Raw genomic sequence first — 13,768 nt, forward strand, 5'->3', positions numbered from 1 at the left:
ATCATGGGACACGGCATCACAATATGGTAAGGGGCATAACATTTCCGTAACACGCTTGAGGTATTCCGCCAATCACAACGCACTGGATAACTGGCCAATTAGAGCACACCTCGCTTTTCAGACCGATGAGCTTTGTAAAAATCGATGCGTTTCAGAAAGGCGGGGCATAGAGGAGAAACAATAATGTACAGTATGTGGAAAATAATGTGTTTTTTTAACCTTAAACCGCATAAACACATTTCATTACACCAAATACACAAAATAATGTTCTTTTTAGCAACATCATATGACCCCTTTAAAATTATTTTAAGTTGGAAATGAAACAAGGATTATTGGAGCACATTAATCCTACTTCTTCAAAATTTCACATTTAATTCAATGTGTCATGCCGTTTCTCTAATTATTTGTGAAATTGACTAGCAATTCCTGAGTGAAAATGGTTTCAAATGGTGTATTTAGGCACTTTGTGGTGCACATTTTCCTATTAAATGTGAAGCACTTTATCGTGACTAAAAGTCCTATATCTTCTAAATTCCCTAAACCAATTGTCACTTAATTCTCAGTGATTTTAGTGCAGTCATGTTTAGAGGACACTCGAGAGTGTCTTTAGCTCTGGCAGTAGAGGACAGTCACATTGACATTGCGGTCATCATGACTCACTGTGGCCATTACAGGCATTGATTTCCACTACATCTGCTGCTGGTGTCCCTCTCACTGAAGCCACCATCTCCAGAAGCTTTGCTTTCATCTACTGATACTTTAAACAGACTGGAGAGCAAGTTCAGTGCAGCTGAAAAGTCCTCACACAAATCTAAGCACTTGTAACATTTCAGATGACACAATTGATCTATATTTTTACTCTTTTGAAAGAAAAAAAAATGTGATCGGTGGTTACCAAGCAAAAGTTCACCAGAGTGGTTGCTTGGATGGTCAATATCAAAAAAGCTCACCTTTAAGCAGTGATTATTAACTGAACCTAAATCCACAGACAAGAAAACTGTACTTGAAATAAAATAAATGATAACTGAAATAACAGTGTATAACAAACTTATTTAATTTCAACTTATAGTTGCAAAAGCAACGTTTATCATTTTTGTTTAGTTTAACTTGAAGTACTAAAATAAATAAACATATTAAATAAAAATGAGTAATAAAAATGTATTAATTTATTTAAAAAAAAACTAAAAATGACAAAACACAACAATATTGAATATTCAGAAAAACTATAATAGTATATGGCCGAGGTCCCTTATTTAATGAAGTTGTTTTCAAATGTATTATTGTCTGTCAGGCAGATTAACAGTCTTTAATATCAGAAAAATATCAATCACATGGGATTGAATAAAAGCAGTTTAATATAGAATTGCAGCACGAGTCAGTAGCAAAAAAAGAGCAACCAGGAAGAACACAATCAGACAAAAATGGAATTATCAGTTGTTATTTTTTTGGCAATATCAAAATAACCAATTATGTTATTGTTTTAATAATAATTCTGTAACAGAATTATTAAGAGTAATTATGTTTCACCACAACCCAGTTTATTCAAACACAAAGTGCATATCACTGCAGAGCAGCGAGAACTATGGGATATTAGTGCATCTACATGAACATGTCGTCATATCCTGGTGGGGGCATGTGATCAGGGTCTGGCCTGAAAGGTAGAGCAAAACAAATGCCATCAGAGGTGAGGACATGAGGTCAAATGAGGTAATGGCAGTTTAACAACTGAACTCAGACTGTAAAGATCCCATTATAGCTCTTACCCAGGTCTGTGTCGCCCAACCGGCCCAAAGGGGTCAAAGCGGGCACCAGGAGGCACAGCACCAGGGGGAAGGACTCCAGGAATACCAGAGGAGGGGTCAAACCCTGAGCGAGGAAACCCGGCACGTAATGGATCGACGATCATCCCTCCTGCTCTTCCCCTGGAGAAAGAGCCAAGAACAAGAACTATCAATAATTCAGTGAGCACGGTCGTTCCTTGAAGGTGCACTTATTCATTCGAGTTCTTAAATGTTCTTTGATATCTGTTATTCTAAAAAGCCTAACAAGTTTTTCTTTTTCAAGCTGTTTTTTTTTTCTACGTAAGGGTGATCTACAAATACTCGGTGCATCACCAAAAAACATCTGTAAACTACAGGTCAACATGCATGATGCATTTACAGATGACTGTTTTGACAAATAATTGATGGGATTTCTCACCCGAAAGGGTCCAGATCGGCACCGCCAGCGGCAAATGGAGCCATCGGGTCAGGCCTAAGAAAACAACACACAAAGAAAGACATTTCAGAAGCTTTCTTTTACACTATATTGAAAATAAGTCTTACATCTGTAGTTTTTGCATTTTAACATTTTCAAAATTTTTCTTGAAATTATTTTTTAGCTGTCCTGTGTTTTCTGTATTAAATCAGTATTTTCTGGTTTAATATTCTGTTTGCTGGTTAGCTGAATGTTAGTTAAATGTTGTGACGGTGATATATATATATATGTATATACTGTATATATATACACACACATGTAAATATATACATAATATATAAGATTTTTTAACGTTTTTGAAAAGTTTCTTATGTTCACCAAGGCTGCATATATTTGATCACAAATACAGTAAAATCTGTAATATTGTCAAATATTATTACAATTTCAAATAACTATAAATTATAAAAATTACATTTATTCCTGCCATGTAAAGCTGCATTTTCAGCAGCCATTCCTTCAGTCTTCAATGTCATATGATCCTGCATTTTTTAGGATTCGTTGATGAATAGAAAGTTAAAAAGAATGCCATTCACCAGAAATATATTTTTTGTAACATTATAAATGTCTTTACACTCACTTTAGATCAATATAATGCATCCTTCCTGAATAAAAGTGTTAGTTTTATACATTTATTCATTAAAAGAAAAAGAAAAAAACATCTGTCCCCATACTTTTGAATGACTGTATATATACACACACATACATAATATAGCATTTGTGGCATTTTTGCATCATGCAATGCTATAAAATGACAGAATAATGCAAACAGCCAAAGACACAGTTTTTAACAACATCAAAGATCATTATTTTTGAGGATTTGTTTGATTGGTTTTTCAGTATCTATCCAGTGCGTGTTGTGGCACAACATTTGTCAGTGTGACTCCGCTCGGTGCTTTGAAAGTCTACAGACACTTTGGCTTTAACTCGAGACAGTGCTGGCAGCAGAGCATGTTTGACCGAATTACATCACATTGCCCACAGCAACAGCAAGTCGATAAATCGCTGACATCATAAAGAATCTGATAGGGGTCACTGTGAACCCAGGAAGGGGAAGTGAAAGACAAACACCTAAATCCATCTCTGGGTTTTTGCCATGACCTTAAGGACCCCACTCTGCAGTCTCTCTCTTTTCTCTTCTTTCTTGCTATTTTATCCTATTTTTATTGATAGAGACTGCAGAAAAAAACAGGAAATAACGGTGAAAGAATCAGGTCAGAACGCAGGCCGCCATCTCCCACGGCTCCTTTCTAGTAAATATATAAATGTTTGAGTGGGTTTCAACCAAGCAGACTTTTCTAAATCCCCCAAACTGGCTGTTTTTGATGGAAGTGATGCATCTCTGGGCATCTCTCACCCAGTCTCTCAATCCACAGTCTGCAGCACCAGACACACAAAACCCTCATTGCTTCAAAAAATAGACACAGCCCAGCAGTGAGAGCTCTCGCAGGTCTCACGCTGCTAAATATTAAATAAGACAGAGGACATGAGCTGACACCTACAAAACACACACACACACACAAAACTCGCCCTCAAAGTCCCAAAGCAGCCCATAACGTCCTTCACATACAAACACCTTAATTTACAGACAAACCTTAAAGGAACACTCCACTATTTTTGAAAATAGGCTCATTTTCCAACTCCCCTAGAGTTAAACAGTTGAGTTTTACCGTTTTCGAATCCATTCAGCCGATCTCTGGGTCTGGCGGTAGCACTTTTAGCTGTAGCTTAGCATAGATGCAGGCGCAATGATACGCAGCGCCTGAAAATAGGCTAACTTCCGTCAACATAACCAACGTGACCACCTGCTTGCTGTAGAATCATTGCAAATGGCTAAAATCCCTCCATAGCAACGTCCTAGTAACCACCCACAACACTCTAGCATTTGTCCGTTTTTCCTCTCGCCACAGAGAACAGACATGCAGGAAAACCAGAAACAGGTGTTTACATTGCCATGTTAAAGACTGTAGGTCTTCAGCTTGGAAAGATTAGATGAGTTCAGTTCTCAAAGTCTTGAGGATTTTCTATAAGCCTGATAGGTATGAAGCTCTGGAGCCAGCTGTCTTGAAGGCACATGTTGACTTCAGATCACATACAGAGAATAAGGGCTCATAGTTTCAGTAGGTTGGTCCACACAGGTTCAGGTTTGTCTAACAGTAAGGCCACCATGTGTGAAGGTTTTCAGCTGCATGGTTACCTAATGAGGTCCAGACTTGATGCATCATTATCATGAAAAACGAGCTATTCAGTTGCACATCAAAGCCAGACCAGCTCCATGAAGCTACTTATCACAACACAACAACGAGTCACGTGATAAAACAGCCAAATAAAATGCTATGAAGAGTCATCTGACAGTTAGTCCTTCCATATTTTATTTTATTTATTTTGTCTTATTTTACTTCATTTTATTTAAATAATTATGTTATTTTAATTATTTTGTTTTTCAAGCATCGTTCCGGACATCTGCAGAAGTTTAGATACAAAAACATTTCTGTAACTATAAATTGTGGTTAGTTAGTAAAGGCTTTACTGCATGACAAAATTATAATAGTGTGATTGCAAATAGAATTTTAGTAAAAATAAAACATTACCAAAGAATGCATGCCTTAAAAATACACACGCAACTATAAAATACAATGTTAGATAGATAGAGGTTAGATAGATAGAGAGATGAGGGTCTGCATGCCAAGTATGAGATGTTGTTAGCGTGCTTTGGCTGCTCTTGTCCTGTTGAGCACATTACACACAGTCCAGGTGGAGCATATGGTCCTCGTTTGAGATGCCCTGCTACTTTATATATCTGAGCTAAAGTCTGTGAATACTTGAACTTCTTTTCTTTGCACCTCAGAGTGAGTCTCCACTTCTTGTCTTTCTCTTTTACAGACAGACCGTTACATACTCCTCTTCAACCTGTCAATTAGCTAAACTGTCTATTAAACTAAGGCTGTTAGCTAAAATGTTCAGTTTGGAAATGTCTGACATTTATGAATCAAATTGATAATCAAAAGGATATCAATAATAAACATTACATTTTAATCAGCTTCAGAAATATGTCTTCAAAACTCACTCCCACATGCCATCTGTGCAATACTGAAGGAATGTTTCATGCATTCCACGTACATTCTCCACTCTAGACCTGCAGATTTTAGAGTGTTAGTCATCAGTTAAGGTGAACTGATGAATGAGTTCAGGCTAAAGGGAAACAAGAAGGTGACCAGGTCAGTGTTAAATGAAACTACCACTTTAAAAGTCAGTAGCAGATTTGACTTTTTTGGCAGAGGCAAATAAATCATCCTGCGAGGAATAAAAACGTTACATTTGGCGGAAGTTGGATTTTGCATACATAACAACTTGCATTGTAAAATCATTTTTTAAATCTTTTGTTTTCCAGTAGAAGAAAAAATATCTAAAAACAAGCTAAAATATATTGAAAAGAAAAATAGCTTATTTTCTACTTGTTTTTTTAGAAAATATATCTTTATTAAATATTTTTCTCTTATTGTGAAAATTTGAAAGTTTAAATATCTAATCAAAATGTAAAGTTTAAATATCTAATCATCCTTAAAACAAGATAAAATATCTTCCGAAACAAAGTAATAAAATGTATTTATTTATTTATTTTAAAGAATGTGTTTTGAATTTTTCTCCCTTTGGGAAATAGTTTTTCTTCTTTTTAAAAATTACAAAACTTTGTGATGTTGCGCATACAAAAAATTGTTTCACTTGTATGCCGCACAGTGGCTTCTATGGTTCCTTTTGATGCTTTTTTTTGTCCTTTCTGGAGCTTTGACAGGTCACAATAAGCTATCGTTTCATGGAGAAGAGCTGCGCATTTCTCCAAAACATCTTATTTTGTTTCATCCTGAATTGGAACAACATGAGGGTGAGTAAATAATGACGCAGTTTGGCAGTCCTATGTAAAACACGATCTCTGTCAAAGGAAATGGTAAAGGGAAAAGTGATTTGACTCCTTACAGATGTTAAAAGACATGCTGAAAGCTAAAATCCTTTTTGGAAAAAAAGAACGGTAGCTATGTAATATCTTTTACGCATCTGTATGTCTGTGTCTTTATCCTCTGATTAGATTGAGTACCAGGCACGTCAAGGCCGTGGAGGAGAGCTGCCCGTCTCAGTCCATCCATAACAGCCTCAAAGGAAGCCAGAGAGACAATCCAGCAAATGAGAAGCAGCAGGGAAGTGGGCTCCCCGACATCACAACAGACCCAAGGCCGACAGCGAGCTTTGAATCCAGTGGAGTTACACTGAATGGAAGAGAGCACAACAGAGATGTGTAGTGCCTCTGAAAGGCCAGTACCTTACCCACCGCATCTGGTGCATATTTAGCGGGATGTCATGAGCGCAACGGCGCCTATCCCCCCTCCATGCTCTTTCGGCCCGGTTATCAAACACAGAGCCGATTCGAGAGTTCATAACCTTGGGTTTGTGATGTCAGCCTGTGTGTGCAGGACACAAGGCTTTGGTTGTTCTCGATTAGAACAATATTACCAAAGTCACACCTATACCATGGTACAGTAATGGCATCAGATGGTAATATCATGGTACTTTGACATATACCATCCGATACATCACAGTACTTTTTGTAAGGATAATTATGATTGATAAATATGACCACAGTAATGCATTTTTACCATATTCATGTACCATGCAATTTACATCACTTACAAAAACTACGAAAACATACCATTACTACTAGACATGTACCATATTTTTTGGAAATACCCTGTTGGAGTACCATAAATACCATGGTACATGATTTTTAGTACCTTAGTATTATAGTAATTGTACCATGGTGCACAGTACTTTTTGATATTTGATTTGCAAGGGCTATCATGTGATATCACTTTTAAAAAATATACCATATTTTACTACTACATACCTATTTTGGGGGGGGGGGAATGAATACCATGAAATAAGTATATTGAAGTACCATATGAAATATTATGAATATTCCCTTTCATTGTAGTACTATGGTCCAAAACCATAGTAGGTATACCACGGTAAGACCTATCATGTGATATCATCACAGTACTGGTGTACTTCCATGTTTTTGTGCAAATACCATGATAGTACCATGGTACCATGTTAGTGTATTTATGTTCCCTTTCATGGGAACTTCGAACTGCGTCCTCTAGGGGTCGCTATGGAGAAACCTAGAGGACGCAGTTCGAAGTTCCCATGAAAGGGAACATAAATACACTAACATGGTACCATGGTACTAGTGATTCCATCATGGTACTACAGTGTTTTAAATTTTTCGAAGTACCATTGATTGCATGCATGACTTAATTCTTGTTAATTATTCATTTTTAATGTAAATCTTGGCATTAAATAAATGTCAACAGTTTTATCAATATCAATATTTGATTAGGTATCAATAATTTTTACATTTTGATTTCAAACAAATGCACTTGAAATGGAGAACTTATGCAAGCAGTGAGGAGAAAACTGAAAGAAAGATCAAACTACGTACAAATGGACTTCTAAAGCATGTTGTAAACAGCCTCTTAATAATATTTGGAAGGAACAGTAGCCCAATTACCCATGAAAGCTGTTTTCACTGGTTTGTTTGTTTGTTTATATCTGCTCATTTTTCAGTCTAATTCTTGCATTTTTTTTTTTGTGAAACATTTGCTGTTTGTTAAGACAGCCCCATGAAAAACTGCAGATGGCAAGTCACAAGATGTATTATATATATATTCATACGCTCACTCTTTTCGCTCTTTTTTTCCACAGATTTTTAATGATACCCTCAACTTTATATGATAAAATAAACAAACCCCGACCTCAAAGCTGCGGAGAACAGGAAGGAGATCTGCACGATCCAGGGCGCCACAACCACAGCCAACTGCAATCTGTGTTCCACTGTGTTTGGAAAAATAAACCCAGATCTTCTAAACCATCTAAATATAGAGGGATGAAATAGTCAGGCTAAAATTGTGGGTTGACAGAAAGGTCAAAAGTGGAGTTCTGCCTCAGGTAAGCGACATTAAAGGTGGAATACACGCAATACAACATCCTGAAACGAGCACAATTACTCAACAGCTGAAAGGTAAATTGGACAGATGTTGGTGGAGATCAGGTGACGTGGGCAGGGTGAGCATCAGGCTGTTAACCATGAGTTTCCATGAGGCAGAGAGGAGGCCGGCTCTCTTTCCGAGACAGTCTTTCAGGCAGATGTTACAGAACCTGTTTCTTGTCCAGATGCATTGGCAACTTTTGGCTCTCCTCTCCCTTGTTTGTCAGACGCTTATATTGACGTTAGCTGCGAGAAAACAAAGTGGTAAGATCATATCTACTTTTAAATGATAATGCTTATTTGCAAAATAATCAACTATACACTTACAAAAAGTACCAAATGCTATAGTTTATGGACATGTTGCATTCTCAGAAAAAAGGTACAAAGTTTATCACTGGGGCGGTACCTTTTTAAAACTTGCTCAAATTTTCCATTTAGGTTCCAAAATGTACTTTTAAGGTACTAATGTGTACTCTTTAGGGGTAAATAAGACACACTTTTATATCTTTTTTTCTGAGATTGTACCATGGTATTCTTCAAGTTCTTCTATATGAAGCATGGTAGTGAAATTCTTGTGCCGTGGTACTTTTTTGTTATGGTAATTTCAAAATGTGTACCAATACCAGAGATTGCATGTTTACACAAATGTTGCTTTGTTTCATGCAAAGAATAGTTCTGACTCTCATATCTGATTGGATGAGCCAGATTCAAATTGGTTTAAATAGATGTGATTTATGCGAATAGACAGGTGTGTGATTATTAGTAAAATTATAAAGTGAGGATACTTGGCAACCGTAATATATTTTGATTTTGTTTCATTAAATATATGCATATTTATTGAACACGTTGTCACCATTTAATGACAGTAATAAGTTACTTGAGGCTGTGTGTTACAGTGATTTTCCCTGGCTATTTGAAGCTTAGAATTGTAATATGGCACATTTCTGTTCTAGTTGTTGTGATTTGGCATCCTGTTGAAATAAGATAATTATAAGAGATTATAATTTCGCTTTAGAAAACACTTTAGAGATTAAATAAAAAATGAAAGTGTTACAGTGATGCTCTGAAACTTTATACCTGCAATCTAAATGGGGAAAAAAAAATTAAAATGGTATTGCCTTTATCTTGTATCGACTGACAGTTGTAAAGTCAACGCGTACGATGTATTATCCGTGATGAGGCTTTAGGTGTGTACACCGTGTGGATCATATTTATGTGCATATTTTCAGCAGAACAAGACTGAAATATAGACCAGTTGGTAATAAATCTTGATGCACTGCAGCAAGATCTGTCAGTTTATTTACCACTGATTTTCCAGAATAGTCACGAAGCATTAGATCTAATTTATGATGGCTGAGACTTTACTCTGCCTCAGTATGTGTTGCTTTAGGTATTGATTTTTTTTCCTCAGAAGACAAGAGTGACTAAAACCCCCTCATGTTATGCTTGAAAGCTTGAAATTAAATCAAAGATGGTTATATTCTACATATACTGCATCTCTCTCTCTCTCTCTCTCTCTATCTATCTATCTATCTATCTATCGTAAAAGCACAAGCAAATGAATTAAATTGCAAAATTGTCTGAAACCCTTGTTTTCAACTACTCTTTATTTTTATATAACTTACCAGTTATGTATCTATACAAACTAGGACTAATTTGTTTGTAAAACCTGCAAATAAAAAAGTTAAAAAAAAAAATTATAATAATAATAAAATCAAGAATAGAGATGTTCTACAGAGCAAAAACACACAGACTTTTCTCAGGTCAATACAGCGTCTCAGAGCACATTCAGTCACCCAAAAGTGCTGTAGAAGTATCTGTATATTTTCTCAGTCTCATTTGATTGACATCCATGCAGAAAATAGTGAACAATATATTGATGAGAACTCAGCGGAAGCATCTCTGCTTGGCTCAACGACGTCTTTTGAGACAGTGGTGTCTCTCTTTATTTCCCTAATGAAGGACATGAAGATCAGAATCATCTGGCAGTTTCCTCACATCTCCCCCTGCAAACCCTCTCCAGTGGCTCAGTGTGACACTACACACGCAGACGAGACGCTTCAATCTCCAGTCTCTGGCTTTAGCATTGGTCGGATTTCTAGATATCGTCTACCAGGAGAAACTCTTAAGTCTTGATTGCATCACAATTAATCATGATAATGCACACATCAAAATTCAAATCCTGCATTGCTAAAATGCACACTGCAATAGCTTCTTGAGTTTAGTTGGGTGACAGAAAGAAGCTGGGCCCTTTTCAAGAAGCCACAGAGATGACATACAGGCTTATGGCCTTTAGAATGTCATCTCAAAACCCTCAAATGTCACCGCAGAAAGTGTAATGTGTCAGATAATGTGACTGCACATAAATCCCAGTGCGCAAGTCTTAGACACGCTCCCTTGCGATGCTACATTTCCTGTTTGCTAATAATGATTTGAAATGCTTTTCAGAGAGCTGGCGACAGGACTGCAGGAGCTGTCAGGAGTGTTCGAAGGAAAATGGCTGCCTGCGCTGCTCTGAGCGCCTCTTCCTGTTCCTGAACAGAGATGGCATGAGTCACCACGGCTCTTGTGTTCACTCCTGTCCCTCTGGACACTTCGGCCTCCGAGGCAAAGATCTCAACCGCTGCATGAGTGAGTCCATCCTAGAAAATAGTTCATTTATATCAAATAATTGTATAGTAATATCTGTAATATAATATACTATATATAATATAATATCAGTAATATCCAAACCTCTTGGAAGATATGGATTACTTTATTATTATTATTATTATTATTATTATTATTATTATACTATTTGTGTTTATTTTATATTTATTTCAAGTTAATACTAATAGTATAATAATAATAATAATAATAATTTTAAAATATGGCCTTATTATTAAATCATAATTTTAAAAATATATTTAAAATGTATATTTTAACTAATCACCCACCTCCATCCCCAACTCCTCCTCTCGTCCAGTCAGGACTCGGCATTGGATATTTCTCATTGAGTCAGACCACTGAATTATGTTGTCATATAAAATAATCACTTAGAACATTAATGACATCTGCTACATTAATCATTAATGTTGGCTCTGTTCTGTTTACCCTAGGGGGGTTATTAATGCTCTCCCTGCTCCTTTCCATGCTAGGCTGCATAGATGGGCAGGGAGTGTTAGCCCAGAACAGAACCATACCCCCAACCTAAAATGCATGCTAATTGTAAGTTATCTTTGACGACAGTGGTCCTGACAGAATTTTTTTAATCTCACAATTCTGACTGTTTTTCATGCAATTGCAAGTTTCTATATATTGATTAAAAAGTTGCAATTACATTTATATTTTTTTTTATCCCACGGTGGAATTAAGCTTCCATGCAAACCTGCTTCACAGTAATAAAAATGAAAATAGCAATATTAATGTTGCACAGTTCTTCATTCATAAAACTAATGCAATTTCAGCAGTAAAATAGCCCTACAGAAACAATAGTGTTATTATTCAGCTCAAGTCAGTTCAGTGTTGATTTAGTTCAGTTCAGTAGTGTTGAGTTCATCAATTAGGAAAATAAAGATCAGGAATAGCTCGCCAAAAAAGGAAAACTGTCAGTCAAAATAAAATCTATTTCGCAGAATAAGTATTCTTTATCTGTTTGTACTCCAGAAGGCTGTGTGCTCAGTATCTTTGGGTTTTGGGGTGAATGGAGCCCATGTCAGCACAACGGCCTAAACTGTGGTGTCAGATGGGGGCAGCAGAGCAGGACCCGTGAGCTGTCCAGAAACACGCCTGAAGAGACAGAAGCACTCTGCCCACCTCAGACTGTGAGCAGAAAGTGCCGGATGAAGAAAAAGTGTCCAAAAGGTGATTCATATTTTGAAACGTTCATGCCAATTGCAGAATAAGCCCCACTTTTAGCTGATCCTCTTTAAACCCTCTCTTGTTTCCACATCAAGCCTCTTTAGCATTTTTATTGTAGCCACTCACACTACACTCACATTAACTGAAACACAAGATCCAAACATTGACACTATAGAGAGTTTTGTTTTCATTTGATGATCTACTGGAAATCATTTGTTTGCAGCAATCTTCATTATCGCGGGCAGATCAAATCAACGAGGCGTGATATTTTCTGTCACCTTCAGTTGCCCTTAATGGCACCCATGTGTGATGGAAAGACTGCATGACATAGCCTTTTTTTTCTATCATTGTAATTTCCATTGCTGTCATTTTCATATGAGAAAACACTTTGGAATGGCATAGTAAGTATTTATGGGAGAATATAAGGTGCAGTATGCAAATTTTCTACATGCATGCACTATGTGCACTACAAAGTACACTGCATAGGAATGATGTATATCCAACAATGCAATGCACTCAACTTTATATAAAATTTATGTTATGCTGGAAAAAATTTATATCAGCTGTGACTTTATAGCAACTCATTGGACTAACAAAAAACATTTTTAATTGAATTAATAATTGGCAAATAATATTAATATTATAAATAGTGGTATAAAGCAAAATAATATTAATGAAATATTATAAAAATATGTTTATGCTATAATGCTAAATAAAAGTTTAATACAGTATCATTCAAACATTTCGGTTCAGTAAGGTTTTTTTTTATTATTAATACTTTTATTCAGCAAGGATGCATTAAATTGATCAAAAGTGACAGTAAAGACATTTAGTGTTACTGACGATTTTTATTTTAAATAAATGCTGTTCTTTTCAGAATCCTGAGGGGGAAAAAAATCACAGTTTCCACAAAAATATTATAGTTATATTTATGAATTATTTTCAACCTTGATAATAATGATAATAATAAATGTTTCTTGAGCAGAAAATCAGCATATTAGAATTATTTCCGAAGGATCATGTGACACTGAAACCTGGAGTAATGATGCTGAAAATTTAGCATTGCATCACAGGAATCAATTACATTTTAAAATATGTTAAAAAAGAAAACAGTTATTTTAAATTAGAATAATATTTCACATCATTACAGTTTTTAGTGTATTTTTTAATCAAATAAATACAGCTTTAGAGGGCAGAAATTCTTACCAACCCCAAACTTTTAAAAGGTAGTGTATATAATATAATACCAGAGACAAATCTTAGTGTAGCAGAATTCAACAGAAAGTCTACTCAATTTCTACTGTTACTATCCACATCAGATGTTCTCCATCAGTACCATTGTGGTTTATCTCTGAAGTTGACACCTCAAAGACTTACTTATGGTGTGACCAATGAGAACCCGATGATTTAATTTAGTCCTAGGATGTCCTCTAGATTAACACAAGATCATTTCCTTTCTTCTCAAGTTTCTTGGTCTTCAAGTGTAACCCTGAGAGCTAATGAATGTCAGGCAGCACATCTCAGAACGGCTCACAGCAGAAGATTTGCCAGTGTTTTCTGTTACGACCCACAGGTGACCCAAACTTACCTGCCTAAATCATAACACACAAACCTCTGATCTTAACATGGAGATTGATG

The 13,768-nt window shown here is 36.1% G+C and overlaps 2 protein-coding genes across 2 annotated transcripts; one reads left to right on the forward strand and one right to left on the reverse strand.

Moving 5' to 3' along the window:
* Positions 1–1,194: 1,194 nt before the first annotated feature.
* Positions 1,195–2,269, reverse strand: LOC107723910 (proteasome inhibitor PI31 subunit-like). The gene is made up of 3 exons (XM_016532636.1): positions 2,200–2,269; positions 1,764–1,922; positions 1,195–1,651 (listed from the first exon to the last, which is right to left on the reverse strand). The coding sequence occupies exons 1-3, from the start codon at positions 2,241–2,243 to the stop codon at positions 1,600–1,602; spliced, it is 255 nt and encodes an 84-aa protein (XP_016388122.1). The 5' UTR covers positions 2,244–2,269; the 3' UTR covers positions 1,195–1,599.
* A 6,206-nt stretch (positions 2,270–8,475) lies between these two features.
* On the forward strand, positions 8,476–11,909 carry LOC107723893 (R-spondin-2-like). The gene is made up of 3 exons (XM_016532621.1): positions 8,476–8,554; positions 10,739–10,921; positions 11,905–11,909. Exons 1-3 carry the CDS (start codon positions 8,476–8,478, stop codon positions 11,907–11,909), a joined length of 267 nt encoding a protein of 88 aa, XP_016388107.1.
* The last annotated feature ends 1,859 nt before the right edge of the window (positions 11,910–13,768 follow it).

The sequence above is a fragment of the Sinocyclocheilus rhinocerous genome, unplaced genomic scaffold (assembly GCF_001515625.1).
Source record: "Sinocyclocheilus rhinocerous isolate Xijiao unplaced genomic scaffold, SAMN03320098_v1.1 scaffold875, whole genome shotgun sequence".
Classification (NCBI taxonomy): Eukaryota; Metazoa; Chordata; class Actinopteri; order Cypriniformes; family Cyprinidae; genus Sinocyclocheilus; species Sinocyclocheilus rhinocerous.